Source organism: Danaus plexippus, chromosome 10, assembly GCF_018135715.1.
Source record: "Danaus plexippus chromosome 10, MEX_DaPlex, whole genome shotgun sequence".
Classification (NCBI taxonomy): domain Eukaryota; kingdom Metazoa; phylum Arthropoda; class Insecta; order Lepidoptera; family Nymphalidae; genus Danaus; species Danaus plexippus.
In genome coordinates, this window is record NC_083543.1 from 6,145,276 (window position 1) to 6,164,591 (window position 19,316).

The 19,316-nt window shown below is 30.2% G+C and overlaps 3 protein-coding genes across 3 annotated transcripts; all 3 read left to right on the forward strand.

The window, feature by feature from the left end:
* Positions 1–240: 240 nt before the first annotated feature.
* On the forward strand, positions 241–3,043 carry LOC133318966 (terpene synthase-like). The gene is made up of 9 exons (XM_061521630.1): positions 241–532; positions 850–1,004; positions 1,110–1,257; positions 1,362–1,482; positions 2,021–2,160; positions 2,283–2,318; positions 2,393–2,492; positions 2,620–2,747; positions 2,864–3,043. Exons 1-9 carry the CDS (start codon positions 491–493, stop codon positions 2,936–2,938), a joined length of 945 nt encoding a protein of 314 aa, XP_061377614.1. The 5' UTR covers positions 241–490; the 3' UTR covers positions 2,939–3,043.
* A 4,185-nt stretch (positions 3,044–7,228) lies between these two features.
* On the forward strand, positions 7,229–9,835 carry LOC133318994 (terpene synthase-like). The gene is made up of 9 exons (XM_061521722.1): positions 7,229–7,364; positions 7,644–7,798; positions 7,904–8,051; positions 8,156–8,276; positions 8,813–8,952; positions 9,075–9,110; positions 9,185–9,284; positions 9,412–9,539; positions 9,656–9,835. The coding sequence occupies exons 1-9, from the start codon at positions 7,323–7,325 to the stop codon at positions 9,728–9,730; spliced, it is 945 nt and encodes a 314-aa protein (XP_061377706.1). The 5' UTR covers positions 7,229–7,322; the 3' UTR covers positions 9,731–9,835.
* Positions 9,836–14,216: 4,381 nt separating this feature from the next.
* On the forward strand, positions 14,217–16,472 carry LOC133318960 (terpene synthase-like). Its single transcript, XM_061521616.1, has 9 exons — positions 14,217–14,303; positions 14,584–14,738; positions 14,915–15,062; positions 15,159–15,279; positions 15,497–15,636; positions 15,755–15,790; positions 15,865–15,964; positions 16,092–16,219; positions 16,336–16,472. Exons 1-9 carry the CDS (start codon positions 14,262–14,264, stop codon positions 16,408–16,410), a joined length of 945 nt encoding a protein of 314 aa, XP_061377600.1. The 5' UTR covers positions 14,217–14,261; the 3' UTR covers positions 16,411–16,472.
* Positions 16,473–19,316: the final 2,844 nt, after the last annotated feature.

Below are 19,316 nucleotides of genomic sequence, written 5' to 3' on the forward strand. Positions count from 1 at the left end.
CATTGTAATCATTACTAGCTGTCGCATGCGGCTTTACCTTTCATTGAAGGAGCAGTGGTTATTATCACATAAAGATGTTAAAAGATTTTAATCATAAGCAACGTGTCATTTTCAATGTTTATTGAGATTCATAAAATAGTCTTACTTTTCCTGGATTACAACGCTAAACAAGAATGGCAAAAGTTATTGCAACATAAGTACTCCAGTCTCCAGTACTATAAATACATGCTTTTTATGATGGTTTATCTAAACATTCCACTAGATTTAATTTATATACAAAACCTATACTGAATTTACGCTTTTAAGGTATCGTTATTTACCTTTAATCATAAATAGACTGTAAATACTAATAATATATTTTCGTTATTTCTAATTTGGTTGAAATGACGAATAAATTATCATCGTATTATATAAATTGTCGCTCGTCAAACCTTAAGCCATTGTTCATTTTACAATCATACGTGCAAGTAAAGTACCTTTAAAATTCAAAATGGCCGACGAAAAAAAATTTGAGCAACTGAATTTGGATGAAGTGAGGATATTTTCGTTTTTTATTTCCAACTGTCATAAATTTGTGAAGTTTTGTTTTTAATTTAAAACAAATGTTTGTTGTTTCTTATGTAAGAGTAAAATTGAAGGTAGGCGTATCCATTTTATTCTGGAAACAGAGAAACAGATTGTTGTAACTTGAACATATATATACAGGAACATATATATATTTACATTTTATTACTACATTACATTTTATTACTGTATATATATATATATATATATATATATATATATATATATATATATAAATTCGCTAGTAGCTTAATCTTATACAGAATATTGTACATTGTATTTTAGGAAATCCTAGCCCCCTACAACCACCTCATTCAAATACGAGGAAAGCAGCTTCGAGAACAATTAGTGAGATCCTTCAACTTTTGGCTCAAGGTCCCTGATATTCAACTTAAAAATGCGATCGATACCATGACAATGCTGCACAATGCCAGCTTACTGTAAGTCTTAGTCTATGTTTTGCTTAAATATTAACATTTTTTATTTATATATAAGTATTGTTTTAGTAAACATTATTTCTTTAATTAGGTGTACGTATTTTGTAGGTTTGATGATGTCCAAGATAATTCTCTAACCAGACGAGGACTACCTTCAGCTCATTGTGTATACGGCGTTGCTTTAGCTCTAAACGCAAGCGCTCAAATAACGATGAAGACTGTTCTTAAAGCGTCGGAACTAGTACCAAGCAGAGAAGTAGGTTTTAAAACAGAAACATGTCATATGTCACATAAATTAAAGATAATTGTAAATACTATTTTCAATAATTAAAGAGGACACAATTTTATTTATAATTTTAGGGAGCCGAAATAATGGCAAAGCAGTTTATAGATGCCCTTACCGGCCAGGGCTATGAGATCTACTGGCGTGACAATTGCGTCTGTCCTGATGAGAAGACATATCTTAAGATGCTTACTCTAAGTAAGTAAAAATATTATAGTTAGTATAAAATTTTATGGTGGTTATAAAAACAGACACATAATTTATTGAAAACAATTTTTTAAACTACTCCTATTCCGTGTTTCGAATATGACTACATTTTTTTTCATGGAATTTTAAAAACTGTAATGATAAAATAAAATAGATTCATACATAAAATTCACAAACATAACGTAATAAAATTAATTAACTATTCCAGAAACTGGTAATGTGCTTTTGATGGGAGTAATTGTTGTTTATATTCATGTTTAAGTATTTATATATTCAAAACTTCAATTCTATGTACGTAAACATTGCCGTTTAAGATAATTAACCCAAAATAATATTTAATGTTTTTCGCAATGGCGTTGATCAATAGCTCATATTTTAATTTTAAGTTTTAATTATTGTGACACTGATTTTGCTAACCAAACTAAAAAGGGTTTTTGTCCTCCAATTTTCAAAAATTATACTCACAAAAAGCAACGTTTTGAGAATTTATATACTCCTAATCATACCATTGCTTATATCATTATTTCAGAAACTGGTACTATGCTTTTACTTGGAGTGAAATTGATCCAGCTGTTCAGTGAAAATAAAACAAAGTACGACGATTTTGTTATGAAACTTGGTCTTTATCTCCAACTAAGGGATGACTATTGCAATATGGGACATGAGAAGGTAGGCCTTGCTCATATTTTAATATGTATTATTCACCATAACCTACGCTTCGAGTAAATAATTTGATTTTAAGAGAGAATTGTTTTTGTGGAGTAATTGATATACATATTTTCTTTTTTCAGGATTTAGAAGAAATGCCAGGAGAGGAAGACGTCAATGTTAGTATTTTCAATAGAATTAATCTTGCGTGTCTTAAATCACTAACAGTTAAAAAATTATAATATGGTTATAGGCTGACAAAGATGGGTATATCCTAGAAGATATAACAGAGGGCAAGTTTACCTTGCCTGCGATATATGCCATGAAGACTCCAGAAGGACCGCAAGTGTTAAGTATCCTTTTTAAAAATCTTGGACTCAAATATAAAACATCGGTTTGTAATGTAGATTGATTTATCTGAAATAATCCACCATTAAAGTTGTACCTAATTTTCACAAATAATTTTCTGAGCGTATAAAGGCATAATGCGTCAGCGCACCAGAGATCTGGAACTGAAGAAGTATTGTTTGTCTCTACTGGAGAAGTCTGGAGGTATGCAGTATACAAGGGATCTTTTAATGAAGATGGACAAGGAAGTTCGAGCTGAGGTATAAAAGAGAAATAATTCAAACTCGAGAGAATAAAAATACTTAACTATTTCAATTTATCTGTAGGTGTTAACTTGGACTATTTTATGATATTAACGCAGTCATATTAATTGCAGCTTGCAACATTAGGCGGTAATCCTGTTTTGGAAAAGGTATTGGATGGTTTGATGGGTTGGAAGAGTGAAAAATGATTCCTACGTACGTATATAAAAATAAAAAAAATTTGGAAATGTTAAATATCCTGTATTGATTTCGTTGTGTTGTTTAAATAACATGAATAAATCATCATTCTGAAATATTGTTATAATCTCCCTTTCACTTTTCTATGATTTTTTCAGATGGTTATTACAATGAAAACAAAAAGGAAAAAAAATGTATCCTTTTACTTGATGAATGCGAGGAATGAATAATTCAAAATACTTTCTGTTATGATCAGGCAACTTTGTTACCGTTTATCAATAAATAACTATAAAACCTACAAATATAATAATTTTGAAGTGTATTTTAGTATTGAATTGTAATTTTTGTACCTTACAGAGTATTATAAAGCTATATGTATAGCAATGCTAAAAGTTATAAATGTCAAAAACTCTAATTCTTTCTAATCTTTTTACAAATAATATAGAAGAAATACAGCAGACAAATAAAAATAAACTGAATCAGTACAATAATCGTTTTTCGGTAATCAAATTACAAGAGCAGCTACTCTTTTCATAACTAAAGATGATAATATATCTTTTCATATAATGCTACATAATATGATTCTTAAACACTCGTTACGTATTGTGTTGTTCGTGCGAGTCCCAAAAATAACACAACGCACTGATTGGACACACAGGAAAACAACTTTTAGTCTTATATAATTTTAGTATTAATAGTTGCTTTGTTATCTTATAGATTATGCATTATATTTAAAAACCTGATAGATCTTTTGAAGCGTATTAATCTTGTAGCCATTCTGTTTCTAATATCTTACAATATTTATAGCTACGATCAATCTCAATCAGTTTTAATCCAATTAAGACCCTCATGTAGAAATTCTGAAGAAGAAAGAATACTTTTTTTCTATTTTGGGGAAAATTGGTCAGCACTTAGCCATAACGACATGAAACAGATACTGAAATTTATACACATATCAGGTCATACAACTTCAAAGAGGTACAAAATGAAGAATAAAAAAGACAATTTAATATGATGCTAGTTATGGATGTGAGAACCTTAGAATTCTCCACCGTCATTTCCTATGTAGGCTATTGTTCAAAAAAGTAATGGATTATTAAACAAAATTGGTGCCTCGTAACTGGACTATAAGAAGTTTAACGATAATCCTTGATACTAGGAGTTTCTCAACAAAAATGTGATGATTTTGATTTTATTGCCATATTAAACTTTAAAACTGAACCTACTTTGATAGTGCCAAAGTTAAACCCGAAAAATTGAACCCTTTCATTTTATTGGTTATCATTGTGTATTTGTGATAATAAATATAGTGAGGCGCTTTAAAAGTTTGTTAATAATGTGATATTGAAAAAGTTCATTCAAATTGATGTATATGTTAAGTCCTTGTGTATGAAATTGTAGTTTTGTAGGAAATTAATCCATAGTCGATTTTTTTTTTAATATAATATATTTACTTAATGAAAGTATGTATCATTGCTATCAATGCACTTTTGCCATCTCATAGGCACTTCACTGGCTCCTTTACTAAAAAAAAATATTCGGACCAAATTCAAAAAAATCTTTGAAGGCACTTTGAACTGCCACAACAGAGTTGTATTTGTTCTTTCCTTGCAAGAAGTTATTTAAATGTCGAGAAAATGGTAATCTGTTGGACTAAGCTCCGAAAAGTACCGTGGATATCTTAGACATTCCAATTGAATCACTTTTAATTTGGTAACTGTCTGTTGTGCAGTGTGAGGTCAATCGTTGTCCCCAAGCAGTATTGGCCCACGGTGACTGAACAAACCCAAATGTTTAGCAGCTTGGTTTTCTTTTATGATTTGCAGTCGCTGACAATACTCATCTGTCGCAATTGTCTGCCCAGATTTAAAGCTAAAAGCTGAAGTGAACAAGACCGGCACTAGTCTACCAAATCTCACAACAAACTTTTTTAAGTCAATTTCCGTTTGGGGCCGGATTGGGCTAGTTCGACAGGTTTCAGTCATTGCGATGAGAGTTACTGATTACCATATAAGATCCACTTTTATATCAGATAATGATTAAATTTTAAATCACTTCATTATTACGCCAGTTGACTAATGTAACGCAGCAGTCTACGTGCGTTTGTAGATTTGCTCAACTCAATTCACGAGGGATCCACCTTTCAAGTGTTTTCACTTCCCCTATGAGCTTCAAGTGCATTAAAATTGTTATATTACTAACGCCGTAGCCTGCAGCAAACTCGGATTTGGTTTGCGATAGACCCGCTTTCACAATGATTTATTATTAGCCTTCAATTCTTCATTATTTACCTTGCAATCCGGTCGCCCGCGGGGCTTCTTTCGCAAGTTGTAATGGACATAAAAAACTACATACTCCCGACGTTTCGGTTACTTTTCAGCAACCGTGATCACGGGCAGACGAGATAGGCATCTCATAGTTTTTTACAAAAATAAATCACGCGTAGTTTATCCGAAAAATACTAGTTTCATTTAAATCTAATCATAAATTAAGATGCTATGAAAAAATAAAAGAAATATAGAACAGTATAGTGGAATTGAAGAGTTCCCTTTTTAACATTACAATATATCTCAAAAACAATCGTTAAAACGATTGTTTCTTTTCTCAATATCTTTAAACTATAAGAAATAATTTAGACATTAGTCACAAACAAGATAGTGAATAATACAAATGTTTTTAATTTCATATTAATGTCTTGTTAAATTGTATTTGATGACAACTTTTATATTTTACTAAAGACTTTTCAAATCAGTTCGCCAAAAACAAAATATACTAACTACCAGTTGTTTAAATACTTTTTATTATACAGTTCTTAATGATGCTAATAAATAATAAATTCTCTTTATATGATATGCAACAAGAGCACAGAAACTTTCTTTGAATTCTTTTATTTTTTATCATGTTTTATTTATTTTTTGGTTGTTCAAATATTTACTGATGATAACCTTAGGTAGTAATGAAATGTCTACTTCATTACTCTCTAGTTTTAACTTTAATAATACAATCAGTGAAACTATTATAGAGACTTTCACCTTTTTTATACAATCTCAAAGCCTCGTAACTAATTATTACCGTTTTTTATGTTTTTAAGGAAAAAAATCCTGAACAATAATACTAACCACAATTTTATACTATTTTTTTTTGTTAATGCGAGTTCATACGTGTTCTTAGAATTTGGGGATTATCGTAAATTTGTTTACCTGAACATCGAGTAGTTGCATAAGTAAGAGGTCGCTGTTACTCAGAAGCACTTTATGTAAATGTATGATTATAAGAATAATTCCATAAATAATTCAAAATACACACTAGAGGCGTTGGTCTGGGATCGAAGGAAACATGACAATGGAATGATAAAAATATTTCAACGAAATAAATATATCATAAATGGCAGTCTAACATACTCGTTTATTATTCAGTATATTACTAGCGTTAAATGATATTTAAAATATTTGGATTATAAATTATGTTGTCCTTAAAATTCTTAGTCACATGTAAATTTTTTAAACCTAACTATAACTTCGGTTAATGAATATTATAAACAAGACAATACTTAAATCTCATTTCGTTTCACTTTGAACTTTGTAACTATTATCTCATAATATATAATTTCGTATTATATTGTAGGTGCGATATTCAATTATTTATTTGTTATTTTGTTAATAAAGTCTACAATGTAAATTAGTCGTGTCCAAGCTTAGAGAAAAAATAATTATTATCTCAACTATGACAACAGTTTTTTCCATAGATTGAAATTTTCAAATAAAAATTACCAAAAGAAAAAACGAAATTATAAAATGTTTACCATACTTTACTTATGTACGTTGATATAAGGTTATATTAGAAACAATTAATTAGCAGGTTACGTAACATTCTATTGTCACGACGCCAGAATAAGGAAAAAGTAAAATTTCCTTCTATTTATAGGTGTTTCATATTATTCAAATGAAATATAACCCTGTTATATTTTTTAAACGGTTAGATGATGGCATTACTACTATCAAATATGTAAAACTCAAAAAGAACGAAAAAAAAGATCTTTTTTTTTAGATTTAAGAGTAAATGTGGCACTTCCATTTTAATCATTACTAGCTGTCGCATGCGGCTTTACCTTTCATTGAAGGAGCAGTGGTTATTATCACATAAAGATGTTAAAAGATTTTAATCATAAGCAACGTGTCATTTTCAATGTTTATTGAGGTTCATAAAATAATCTTACGTTATTTACCTTTAATCATAAATAGACTGTCAATATTAATAATATATTTTCGTTACTTCTAATTTGGTTGAAATGACGAATAAATTATCATCGTATTATATAAATTGTCGCTCGTCAAACCTTAAGCCATTGTTCATTTTACAATCATACGTGCAAGTAAAGTACCTTTAAAATTCAAAATGGCCGACGAAAAAAAATTTGAGCAACTGAATTTGGATGAAGTGAGGATACTTTCGTTTTTTATTTCCAACTGTCATAAATTTGTGAAGTTTTGTTTTTAATTTAAAACAAATGTTTGTTGTTTCTTATGTAAGAGTAAAAGTGAAGGTAGGCGTATCCATTTTATTCTGGAAACATGGAAACAGATTGTTGTAACTTGAACACATATATACAGGAACATATATATTTACATTTTCTTACTACATTACAGTTTAGTGCTGTATATATATAAATTCACCAGTAGCTTAATCTTATACAGAACATTGCACATTGTATTTTAGGAAATCCTAGCCCCCTACAACCACCTCATTCAAATACGAGGAAAGCAGCTTCGAGAACAATTAGTGAGATCCTTCAACTTTTGGCTCAAGGTCCCTGATATTCAACTTAAAAATGCGATCGATACCATGACAATGCTGCACAATGCCAGCTTACTGTAAGTCTTAGTCTATGTTTTGCTTAAATATTAACATTTTTTATTTATATATAAGTATTGTTTTAGTTAACATTATTACTTTAATTAGGTGTACGTATTTTGTAGGTTTGATGATGTCCAAGATAATTCTCTGACCAGACGAGGACTACCTTCAGCTCATTGTGTATACGGCGTTGCTTTAGCGTTAAACGCAAGCGCTCAAATAACGATGAAGACTGTTCTTAAAGCGTCGGAACTAGTACCAAGCAGAGAAGTAGGTTTTAAAACAGAAACATGTCATATGTCACATAAATTAAAGATAATTGTAAATACTATTTTCAATAATCAAAGAGGACACAATTTTATTTATAATTTTAGGGAGCGGAAATAATCGCAAAGCAGTTTATAGATGCCCTCACCGGCCAGGGCTATGAGATCTACTGGCGTGACAATTGCGTCTGTCCTGATGAGAAGACATATCTTAAGATGCTTACTCTGAGTAAGTAAAAAATATTATAGTTAGTATAAAATTTTATGGTCGTTATAAAACAGATACATAATTTATTGAAAACAATTTTTTAAACTACTCCTATTCCGTGTTTCGAATATGACTGCATTTTTTCCATCGAATTTTAAAAACTGTAATGATAAAATAAAATAGATTCATACATAAAATCACAAACATAACGTAATAAAATTAATTAACTATTCCAGAAACTGGTAATGTGCTTTTGATGGGAGTAATTGTTGTTTATATTCATGTTTAAGTATTTATATATTCAAAACTTCAATTTTATGTACGTAAACATTGCCGTTTAAGATAATTAACCCAAAATAATATTTAATGTTTTTCGCAATTGCGTTGATCGATAGCTCATATTTTAATTTTAAGTTTTAATTATTGTGACACTGATTTTGCTAACCAAACTAAAAAGAGTTTTTGTCCTCCAATTTTCAAAAATTATACTCACAAAAAGCAACGTTTTGAGAATTTATATACTCCTAATCATACCATTGCTTATATCATTATTTCAGAAACTGGTACTATGCTTTTACTTGGAGTGAAATTGATCCAGCTGTTCAGTGAAAATAAAACAAAGTACGACGATTTTGTTATGAAACTTGGTCTTTATCTCCAACTAAGGGATGACTATTGCAATATGGGACATGAGAAGGTAGGCCTTGCTCATATTTTAATATGTATTAACCACCATAATCTACGCTACGAGTATATATTTTGATTTTAAGAGAGAATTGTTTATGTGGAGTAATTGATATACATATTTTCTTTTTTCAGGATTTAGAAGAAATGCCAGGAGAGGAAGATGTCAATGTTAGTATTTTCAATAAATTAAATTGTATGTGTCTTACATTGTTCAAATTTATAAAGTGATAATATGGTTAAAGGCTGACAAAGATGGGTATATCCTAGAAGATATAACAGAGGGCAAGTTTACATTGCCTGCGATATATGCCATGAAGACTCCAGAAGGACCGCAAGTGTTAAGTATCCTTTTTAAAAATCTTGGACTCAAATATAAAACATCGGTTTGTAATGTAGATTGATTTATCTGAAATAATCCACCATTAAAGTTGTACCTAATTTTCACAAATAATTTTCTGAGCGAATAAAGGCATAATGCGTCAGCGCACCAGAGATCTGGAACTGAAGAAGTATTGTTTGTCTCTACTGGAGAAGTCTGGAGGTATGCAGTATACAAGGGATCTTTTAATGAAGATGGACAAGGAAGTTCGAGCTGAGGTATAAAAGAGAAATAATTCAAACTCGAGAGAATAAAAATACTTAACTATTTCAAGTTATCGTAAGGTGTTAACTTGGACTATTTTATGATATTAACGCAGTCATATTAATTGCAGCTTGCAACATTAGGCGGTAATCCTGTTTTGGAAAAGGTATTGGATGGTTTGATGGGTTGGAAGAGTGAAAAATGATTCCTACGTACGTATATAAAAATAAAAAAAATTTGGAAATGTTAAATATCCTGTATTGATTTCGTTATGTTGTTTAAATAACATGAATAAATCATCATTCTGAAATATTGTTATAATCTCCCTTTCACTTTCCTATGATTTTCTCATAAGGTTATTTCAATGAAAACAAAAAGGAAAAAAAATGTTTTCATTTACTTGATGAATGCGAAGAATGGATTATTCAAATACTTTCTGTTATGATCAGGCAACTTTGTTACCGTTTATCAATAAATAACTATAAAAAATTACAAATATAATAATTTTAAATTGTATTTTAGTATTGAATTGTAATTTTTGTACCTTACAGAGTATTATAAAGCTATATGTATAGCAATGCTAAAAGTTATAAATGTCAAAAACTCTAATTCTTTCTAATCTTTTTACAAACAATATAGAAGAAATACAGCAGACAAATAAAAATAAACTGAATCAGTACAATAATCGTTTTTCGGTAATCAAATTACAAGAGCACCTACTCTTTTCATAACTAAAGATGATAATATATCTTTTCATATAATGCTACATAATATGATTCTTAAACACTCGTTACGTATTGTGTTGTTCGTGCGAGTCCCAAAAATAACACAACGCACTGATTGGACACACAGGAAAACAACTTTTAGTCTTATATAATTTAAGTATTAATAGTTGCTTTGTTGTCTTATAAATTATGCATTATATTTAAAAACCTGATAGATCTTTTGAAGCGTATTAATCTTGTAGCCATTCTGTTTCTAATCTCTTTGAATACTTATAGCTATGATTAATCTCAATCTGTTTTAATCCAATTAAGACCCTCATGTAGAAATTCTGAAGAAGAAAGAATACTTTTTTTCTTTTTTGGGGAAAATTGGCCAGCACTTAGCCATAACGACATGAAACAGATACTGAAATTTATACACATATCAGGTCATACAACTTCCAAGAGATACAAAATGAAGAATAAAAAAGACAATTTAATATGATGCTAGTTAAGGATATGAGAACCTTGGAATTCTCCACCGTCATTTCCTATGTAGGCTATTGCTCAAAAAAGTTATGGATTATTAAACAAAATTGGTGCCTCGTAACTGGACTATAAGAAGTTTAACGATAATCCTTGATACTAGGAGTTTCTCAACAAAAATGTGATGATTGTGATTTTATTGCCATATTAAACTTTAAAACTAAACCTACTTTGATAGTGCCAAAGTTAAACCCGAAAAATTGAACCCTTTCATTTTATTGTGTATTTGTGATAATAAATATAGTGAGAGGCGCTTTAAAAGTTTGTTAATAATGTGATATTGAAAAAGTTCATTCAAATTGATGTATATGTTAAGTCCTTGTAGATGAAATTGTAGTTTTGTAGGAAATTAATCCATTGTCGATTTTTTTTTTAATATAATATATTTACTTAATGAAAGTATGTATCATTGCTATCAATGCACTTTTGCCATCTCATAGGCACTTCACTGGCTCCTTTACTAAAAAAAAAATATTCGGACCAAATTCAAAAAAAACTTTGAAGGCACTTTGAACTGCCACAACAGAGTTGTATTTATTTCCTTGCAAGAAGTTATTTAAATTTTGAGAAAATGGTAATCTGTTGGACTAAACTCCGAAAAGTACCGTGGATATCTTAGACATTCCAATTGAATCTCTTTTAATTTGGTAACTGTCTGTTGTGCAGTGTGAGGTCAATCGTTGTCCCCAAGCAGTATTGGCCCACGGTGACTGAACAACCCCAAATGTTTAGCAGCTTGATTTTCTTTTATGATTTGCAGTCGCTGACAATACTCATCTGTCGCAATTATCTGGCCAGATTTAAAGCTAAAAGCTGAAGTGAACAAGACCGGCACTAGTCCACCAAATCTCACAACAAACTTTTTTAAGTCATTTTCCGTTTGGGGCCGGATTGGGCTAGTTCGACAATTTCAGTCATTGCGATGAGAGTTACTGATTATCATATAAGATCCACTTTTCATATCAGATAATGATTAATTTAAAAATCCCTTCATTATTACGCCAGTTGACTAATGTAACGCAGCAGTCTACGTGCGTTTGTAGATTTGCTCAACTCAATTCACGAGGGATCCACCTTTCAAGTTTTTTCACTTCCCCAATGAGCTTCAAGTGGATTAAAATAGTTATATTACTAACGCCGTAGCCTGCAGCAAACTCGGATTTGGTTTGCGATAGACCCGCTTCCACAATGATTTATTATTAGCCTTCAATTCTTCATTATTAACCTTGAACTCCGGTCGCCCGCGGGGCTTCTTTCGCAAGTCGTAATGGACATAAAAAACTACAGACTCCCGACGTTTCGGTTACTTTTCAGCAACCGTGATCACGGGCAGACGAGATAGGCATCTCATAATTTTTTACAAAAATAAATCACGCGTAGTTTATCCGAAAAATACTAGTTTCATTTAAATCTAATCATAAATTAAGATGCTATGAAAAAATAAAAGAAATATAGAACAGTATAGTGGAATTGAAGAGTTCCCTTTTTAACATTACAATATATCTCAAAAACAATGGTTAAAACGATTGTTTCTTTTCTCAATATCTTTAAACTATAAGAAATAATTTAGACATTAGTCACAAACAAGATAGTGAATAATACAAATGTTTTTAATTTCATATTAATGTCTTGTTAAATTGTATTTGATGACAACTTTTATAATTTACTAAAGACTTTTCAAATCAGTTCGCCAAAAACAAAATATACTAACTACCAGTTGTTTAAATACTTTTTTTTATTATACAATTCTTAATGATGCTAATAAATAATAAATTCTCTTTATATGATATGCCACAAGCGCACAGAAACTTTCTTTGAATTCTTTTATTTTTTATCATGTTTTATTTATTTTTTGGTTGTACAAATATTTACTGATGATAACCTTAGGTAGTAATGAAATGTCTACTTCATTACTCTCTAGTTTTAACTTTAATAATACAATCAGTGAAACTATTATAGAGACTTTCACCTTTTTTATACAATCTCAAAGCCTCGTAACTAATTATTACCGTTTTTTATGTTTTTAAGGAAAAAAATCCTGAACAATAATACTAACCACAATTTTATACTATTTTTTTTTGTTAATGCGAGTTCATACGTGTTCTTAGAATTTGGGGATTATCGTAAATTTGTTTACCTGAACATCGAGTAGTTGCATAAGTAAGAGGTCGCTGTTACTCAGAAGCACTTTATGTAAATGTATGATTATAAGAATAATTCCATAAATAATTCAAAATACACACTAGAGGCGTTGTTCTGGGATCGAAGGAAACATGACAATGGAATGATAAAAATATTTCAACGAAATAAATATATCATAAATGGCAGTCTAACATACTCGTTTATTATTCACTATATTACTAGCGTAAAATGATATTTAAAATATTTTGATTATAAATTATGTTGTCCTTAAAATTCTTAGTCACATGTAATTTTTTTAAACCCATTGATAACTTCGGTTAATGAATATTATAAACAAGACAATACTTAAATCTAATTTCGTTTCACTTTGAACTTTGTAACTATTATCTCATAATATATAATTTCATATTATATTGTAGGTGCGATATTCGATTATTTATTTGCTATTTTGTTAATAAAGTCTACAATGTAAATTATCGTGTCTAAGCTAGAGAAAAAATAATTATTATCTCAGCTATGACAACAGTTTTTTCCATAGATTGAAGTTTTCAAATAAAAATTACCAAAAGCAAAAACACAAGTATAAAATGTTTACCATACTTTACTTATGTACGTTGATATTAAGTTATATTAGAAACAATAAATTAGCAGGTTACGTAACATTCTATTGTCACGACGCCAGAATAAGGAAAAAGTAAAATTTCCTTCTATTTATAGGTGTTTGACATTATTCAAATGAATTATAACCCTGTTAGATTTTGTAAACGATTAGATGATGGCATTACTATTATCCAATATGTAAAATTCAAAAAGAACGAAAAAAAAATCTTGTTTTTAGCTTTAAGAGTAAATGTGGCACTTCCATTTAATGATTACTAGCTGTCGCATGCGGCTTTACCTTTCATTGAAGGAGCAGTGGTTATTATCACATAAAGATGTTAAAAGATTTTAATCATAAGCAACGTGTCATTTTCAATGTTTATTGAGATTCATAAAATAATCTTACTTTTCCTGGATTACAACGCTAACCGAGAATGGCAAAAGTTATTGCAACATAAGTACTCCAGTACTATAAATACATGCTTTTTATGATGGTTTATCTAAACATTCCGTTAGATTTAATTTATATACAAAACCTATACTGAATTTACGCCTTTAAGGTATCGTTATTTACCTTTAATCATAAATAGACTGTCAATATTAATAATATATTTTCGTTATCTGTAATTTGGTTGAAATGACGAATAAATTATCATCGTATTATATAAATTGTCGCTCGTCGAACCTTAAGCCATTATTCGTTTTACAATCATACGTGCAAGTAAAGTACCTTGAAAATACAAAATGGCCGACGAAAAAAAAATTGAGCAACTGAATTTGGATGAAGTGAGGATATTTTGTTTTTTATTTCCAACTGTCATAAATTTGTGAAGTTATGTTTTTAATTTAAAACAAATGTTTGTTGTTTCTTATGTAAGAGTAAAATTGAAGGTAGGCGTATCCATTTTATTCTGGAAACAGAGAAACAGATTGTTGTAACTTGAACACATATATACAGGAACATATATATATTTACATTTTATTACTACATTACATTTTAGTACTGTATATATATAAATTCACCAGTAGCTTAATCTTATACAGAACATTGTACATTGTATTTTAGGAAATCCTAGCTCCCTACAACCACCTCATTCAAATACGAGGAAAGCAGCTTCGAGAACAATTAGTGAGATCCTTCAACTTTTGGCTCAAGGTCCCTGATATTCAACTTAAAAATGCGATCGATACCATGACAATGCTGCACAATGCCAGCTTACTGTAAGTCTTCAAAAGTGCTTTTATGTAATTATGTCTTTTGTTTATTTATAAGTTTATCAACTCAATGTGATAATAGTAGTGATTTATGTTTTACTTAAATATTAACATTTTTTATTTATATATAAGTATTGTTTTAGTTAACATTATTACTTTAATTAGGTGTACGTATTTTGTAGGTTTGATGATGTCCAAGATAATTCTCTGACCAGACGAGGACTACCTTCAGCTCATTGTGTATACGGCGTTGCTTTAGCTCTAAACGCAAGCGCTCAAATAACGATGAAGACTGTCCTTAAAGCGTCGGAACTAGTACCAAGCAGAGAAGTAGGTTTTAAAACAGACACATGTCAATAAATTAAAGATAATCGTAAATACTATTTTCAATAAATAAAGAGAACACAATTTTATTTATAATTTTAGGGAGCGGAAATAATCGCAAAGCAGTTTATAGATGCCCTCACCGGCCAGGGCTATGAGATCTACTGGCGTGACAATTGCGTCTGTCCTGATGAGAAGACATATCTTAAGATGCTTACTCTAAGTAAGTTAAAAATATTATAGTTAGTATAAAATTTTATGGTGGTTATAAAAACAGACACATAATTTATTGAAAACAATTTTTTAAACTACTCCTATTCCGTGTTTCGAATATGACAACATTTTTTTTCATGGAATTTTAAAAACTGTAATGATAAAATAAAATACATTCATACATAAAATCACAAACATAACGTAATAAAATTAATTAACTATTCCAGAAACTGGTACTATGCTTTTACTTGGAGTAAAATTGATCCAGCTGTTCAGTGAAAATAAGACAAAGTACGACGATTTTGTTATGAAACTTGGGCTTTATCTCCAACTAAGGGATGACTATTGCAATATGGGACATGAGAAGGTAGGCCTTGCTCATATTTTAATATGTATTAACCACCATAACCTACGCTACGAGTAAATAATTTGATTTTAAGAGAAAATTGTTTTTGTGGAGTAATTGATAAATTTTCTTTTTTCAGGATTTAGAAGAAATGCCAGGAGAGGAAGACGTCAATGTTAGTATTTTCAATAAATTAAATTTTATGTCTCTTACATTGTTCAAATTTATAAAGTGATAATATGGTTATAGGCTGACAAAGATGGGTATATCCTAGAAGATATCACAGAGGGCAAGTTTACCTTGCCTGCGATATATGCCATGAAGACTCCAGAAGGACCGCAAGTGTTAAGTATCCTTTTTAAAAATCTTGGACTCAAATATAAAACATCGGTTTGTAATGTAGATTGATTTATCTGAAATAATCCACCATTAAAGTTGTAACTTATTTTCACAAATAATTTTCTGAGCGAATAAAGGCATAATGCGTCAGCGCACCAGAGATCTGGAACTGAAGAAGTATTGTTTGTCTCTACTGGAGAAGTCTGGAGGTATGCAGTATACAAGGGATCTTTTAATGAAGATGGACAAGGAAGTTCGAGCTGAGGTATAAAAAAGAAATAATTCAAACTCGAGAGAATAAAAATACTTAACTATTTCAATTTATCGTAAGGTGTTAACGTGGACTATTTTATGATATTAACGCAGTCATATTAATTGCAGCTTGCAAAATTAGGCGGTAATCCTGTTTTGGAAAAGGCATTGGATGGTTTAATGGGTTGGAAGAGTGAAAAATGATTCCTACGTACGTATATAAAAATAAAAAAAAATTGGAAATGTTAAATATCTTGTATTGATTTCGTTGTGTTGTTTAAATAACATGAATAAATCATCATTCTGAAATATTGTTATAATCTCCCTTTCACTTTCCTATGATTTTCTCAGAAGGTTATTTCAATGAAAACAAAAAGGAAAAAAAATGTTTTCATATACTTGATGAATGCGAAGAATGGATTATTCAAATACTTTCTGTTATGATCAGGCAACTTTGTTACCGTTTATCAATAAATAACTATAAAAAATTACAAATATAATAATTTTAAGTTGTATTTTAGTATTTAATTGTAATTTTTGTACCTTACAGAGTATTATAAAGCTATAAGTATAGCAATGCTAAAAGTTATAAATGTCAATAACTCTAATTCTTTCTAATCTTTTTACAAATAATATAGAAGAAATACAGCAGACAAATAAAAATAAACTGAATCAGTGCAATAATCGTTTTTCGGTAATGAAATTACAAGAGCACCTACTCTTTTCATAACTAAAGATAATATTATATCTTTTGATATAATGCTACATATGATTCTCTAACACTCGTTACGTATTGTGTTGTTCGTGCAAGTCCCAAAAATATCACAACGCACTGATTGGACACACAGGAAAACAACATTTAGTCTTATATAATTTAAGTATTAATAGTTGCTTTGTTATCTTATAAATTATGCATTATATTTAAAAACCTGATAGATCTTTTGAAGCGTATTAATCTTGTAGCTATTCTGTTTCTAATTTCTTTGAATACTTATAGCTATGATTAATCTCAATCTGTTTTAATCCAATTAAGACCTTCATGTATAAATTCTGAAGAAGGAAGAATACTTTTTTTTATTTTTTGGGGAAAATTGGTCAGCACTTAGCCATAACGACATGAAACAGATACTGAAATTTATACACATATCAGGTCATACAACTTCAAAGAGATACAAAATGAAGAATAAAAAAGACAATTTAATATGATGCTAGTAAAGGATATTAGAACCTTAGAATTCTCCACCGTCATTTCCTATTTAGGCTATTGCTCAAAAAAGTTATGCGTTGTTAAAGAAAATTTTGTTGCCTCGTAACTGAACTATAAGAAGTTTAACAATAATCCTTGATACTAGGAGTTTCTCGACAAAAATGTGATGATTTTGATTTGATTGCCATATTAAACTTTAAAACTAAACCTACTTTGATAGTGCCAAAGTTTAACCTGAAAAATTGAACCCTTTCATTTTTCTTTCGTGTCCGCGATTATCAACAGGGTCTGATATTTGTAGTCAAAGAATTCCCAACTAAGAAATAACAACATAACATTATTCATAACAAACATTTGTTATTTAACAAATACTATAATAACACTGCTTGTAGTGAATTAGAAGACAGTAACACGAAGTTTCATAAGAATGTTCACAAGAATACGAAAAATATATTATTAGAAAGGTGTGAGTTTATATCGAAAAATATTAAAACATGATCTTTGAGTAAAAAAAATGAAGTACACAGAAAAAGAGACCACCCATGCTTCGACATATTTCTTGGATATCAAATGGTTCTTTCAAAAATCTCAATAAATATAGTTGATCCTGAAAGCGCAAAGCTTTACGTGTATTTATGCATGTTTTTATGTATGTAATTACTCCTTAGGATGATTTTATAAATTTTACAGATACCTTTTTATGTAAAATATATTATACTCCGTAGCAATTGCTTTTTGTTCATAAAGCATCGTTTCGTACGAGTTTATGACGAGACGCCTTATGATATATACCCTGACTCCGTTAAGAAGCTTTAAAGTTGACCTAAGTTTTACGCGAAGAGACTTTGGCTTTTTTCAGTGGTATAAGAGACTCAAAAACCTATAATAACTAATTGAGGTCTAATTGAGGTTTCACGGGAATAATATAGTACCAACATGTGAAACATTATTTCCTTAAACTTAAGTAAGCAGAAATATAGATTGTGTAAAATGACAATACAGCCTTCCGAATAATAATCTTGTGGTATTTTGATTTAATCATAGTCTTGTACAATCAGGATAGTAATTTCATTAATGCTTCAGCGTTCATGCGACAACAAAAACAAATTTCATTCAACCAATTAATTACAGCAGGTTGAGCATTTATAGGGATTATTTAAGCAAAATAAAAATTACAAAAGTTACTTGAATGAAACCTCATAGCATTCAATGGTTTCACGGTGAGAGTGCCGTGTCCATCGCTGGGTTGCTGGGAGAGGCTTCCTTCGAAGTACGTTCCAAGAATGGATTGAAATTACTTCTGGACAGGCCCAAGTCTTTTAATAGTTTGTAGAGAGATTTAGTCGTTATACCTCTCGCTCCCACTTCTACCACGTACAAATCCATACGAAGTTATTTCTAGTGAGTTCGTTAGTAAACTCGTATTATTTATTGACCTAGATGGTATGGTCTTTGGGGATGTTGGTTTCCCAAGGAACCATAAGCTCTATGATGACAACGCGCTTTAAAATTTGCGAATACACAAAATATGTCTGGTCTGGAGGCCGACGCACAAATGTCCTCTGGGATTTTGTATTGGTTCTCAGACGTATGCATCAGTATAGTCCAATCTGAAGCCGCCTCAAGGATTGAAGAGTAAGGCTTGACTTTTGATTTTATAGTTCTAGTGCCTTCTCTCACAAAACCTGCTGATCGCTCGTTAGTCGTTTGTCGTTTCCCTTTGCGCTCTGGCTACCAAAAGACTAACACTAATATGTATACACATAGATGTAAAAATTTAATTCCGAAGTAATGAGATCTAAGATTTTCGCGAGTATTCATTTAAATAAAACTAGTATTATTCGGATTTACTACGCGGATTTTTATTATTTAAAAACTACATAATCCCGACGTTTCGGTTACT

Excerpts from the sequence above, each read along its gene's own strand:
- LOC133318966 (XM_061521630.1), top strand. The coding sequence starts at position 491 with ATGGCCGACGAAAAAAAATTTGAGCAACTGAATTTGGATGAA. Across the intron at positions 2,493-2,619 it reads AGAAGGACCGCAAGTGTTAA|GCATAATGCGTCAGCGCACC; the intron begins GTATCCTTTTTA and ends GAGCGTATAAAG. Across the intron at positions 2,748-2,863 it reads ACAAGGAAGTTCGAGCTGAG|CTTGCAACATTAGGCGGTAA; the intron begins GTATAAAAGAGA and ends TATTAATTGCAG.
- LOC133318994 (XM_061521722.1), top strand. The coding sequence starts at position 7,323 with ATGGCCGACGAAAAAAAATTTGAGCAACTGAATTTGGATGAA. Across the intron at positions 8,953-9,074 it reads GCAATATGGGACATGAGAAG|GATTTAGAAGAAATGCCAGG; the intron begins GTAGGCCTTGCT and ends TTCTTTTTTCAG. Across the intron at positions 9,285-9,411 it reads AGAAGGACCGCAAGTGTTAA|GCATAATGCGTCAGCGCACC; the intron begins GTATCCTTTTTA and ends GAGCGAATAAAG.
- LOC133318960 (XM_061521616.1), top strand. The coding sequence starts at position 14,262 with ATGGCCGACGAAAAAAAAATTGAGCAACTGAATTTGGATGAA. Across the intron at positions 15,063-15,158 it reads AACTAGTACCAAGCAGAGAA|GGAGCGGAAATAATCGCAAA; the intron begins GTAGGTTTTAAA and ends TTATAATTTTAG. Across the intron at positions 15,965-16,091 it reads AGAAGGACCGCAAGTGTTAA|GCATAATGCGTCAGCGCACC; the intron begins GTATCCTTTTTA and ends GAGCGAATAAAG.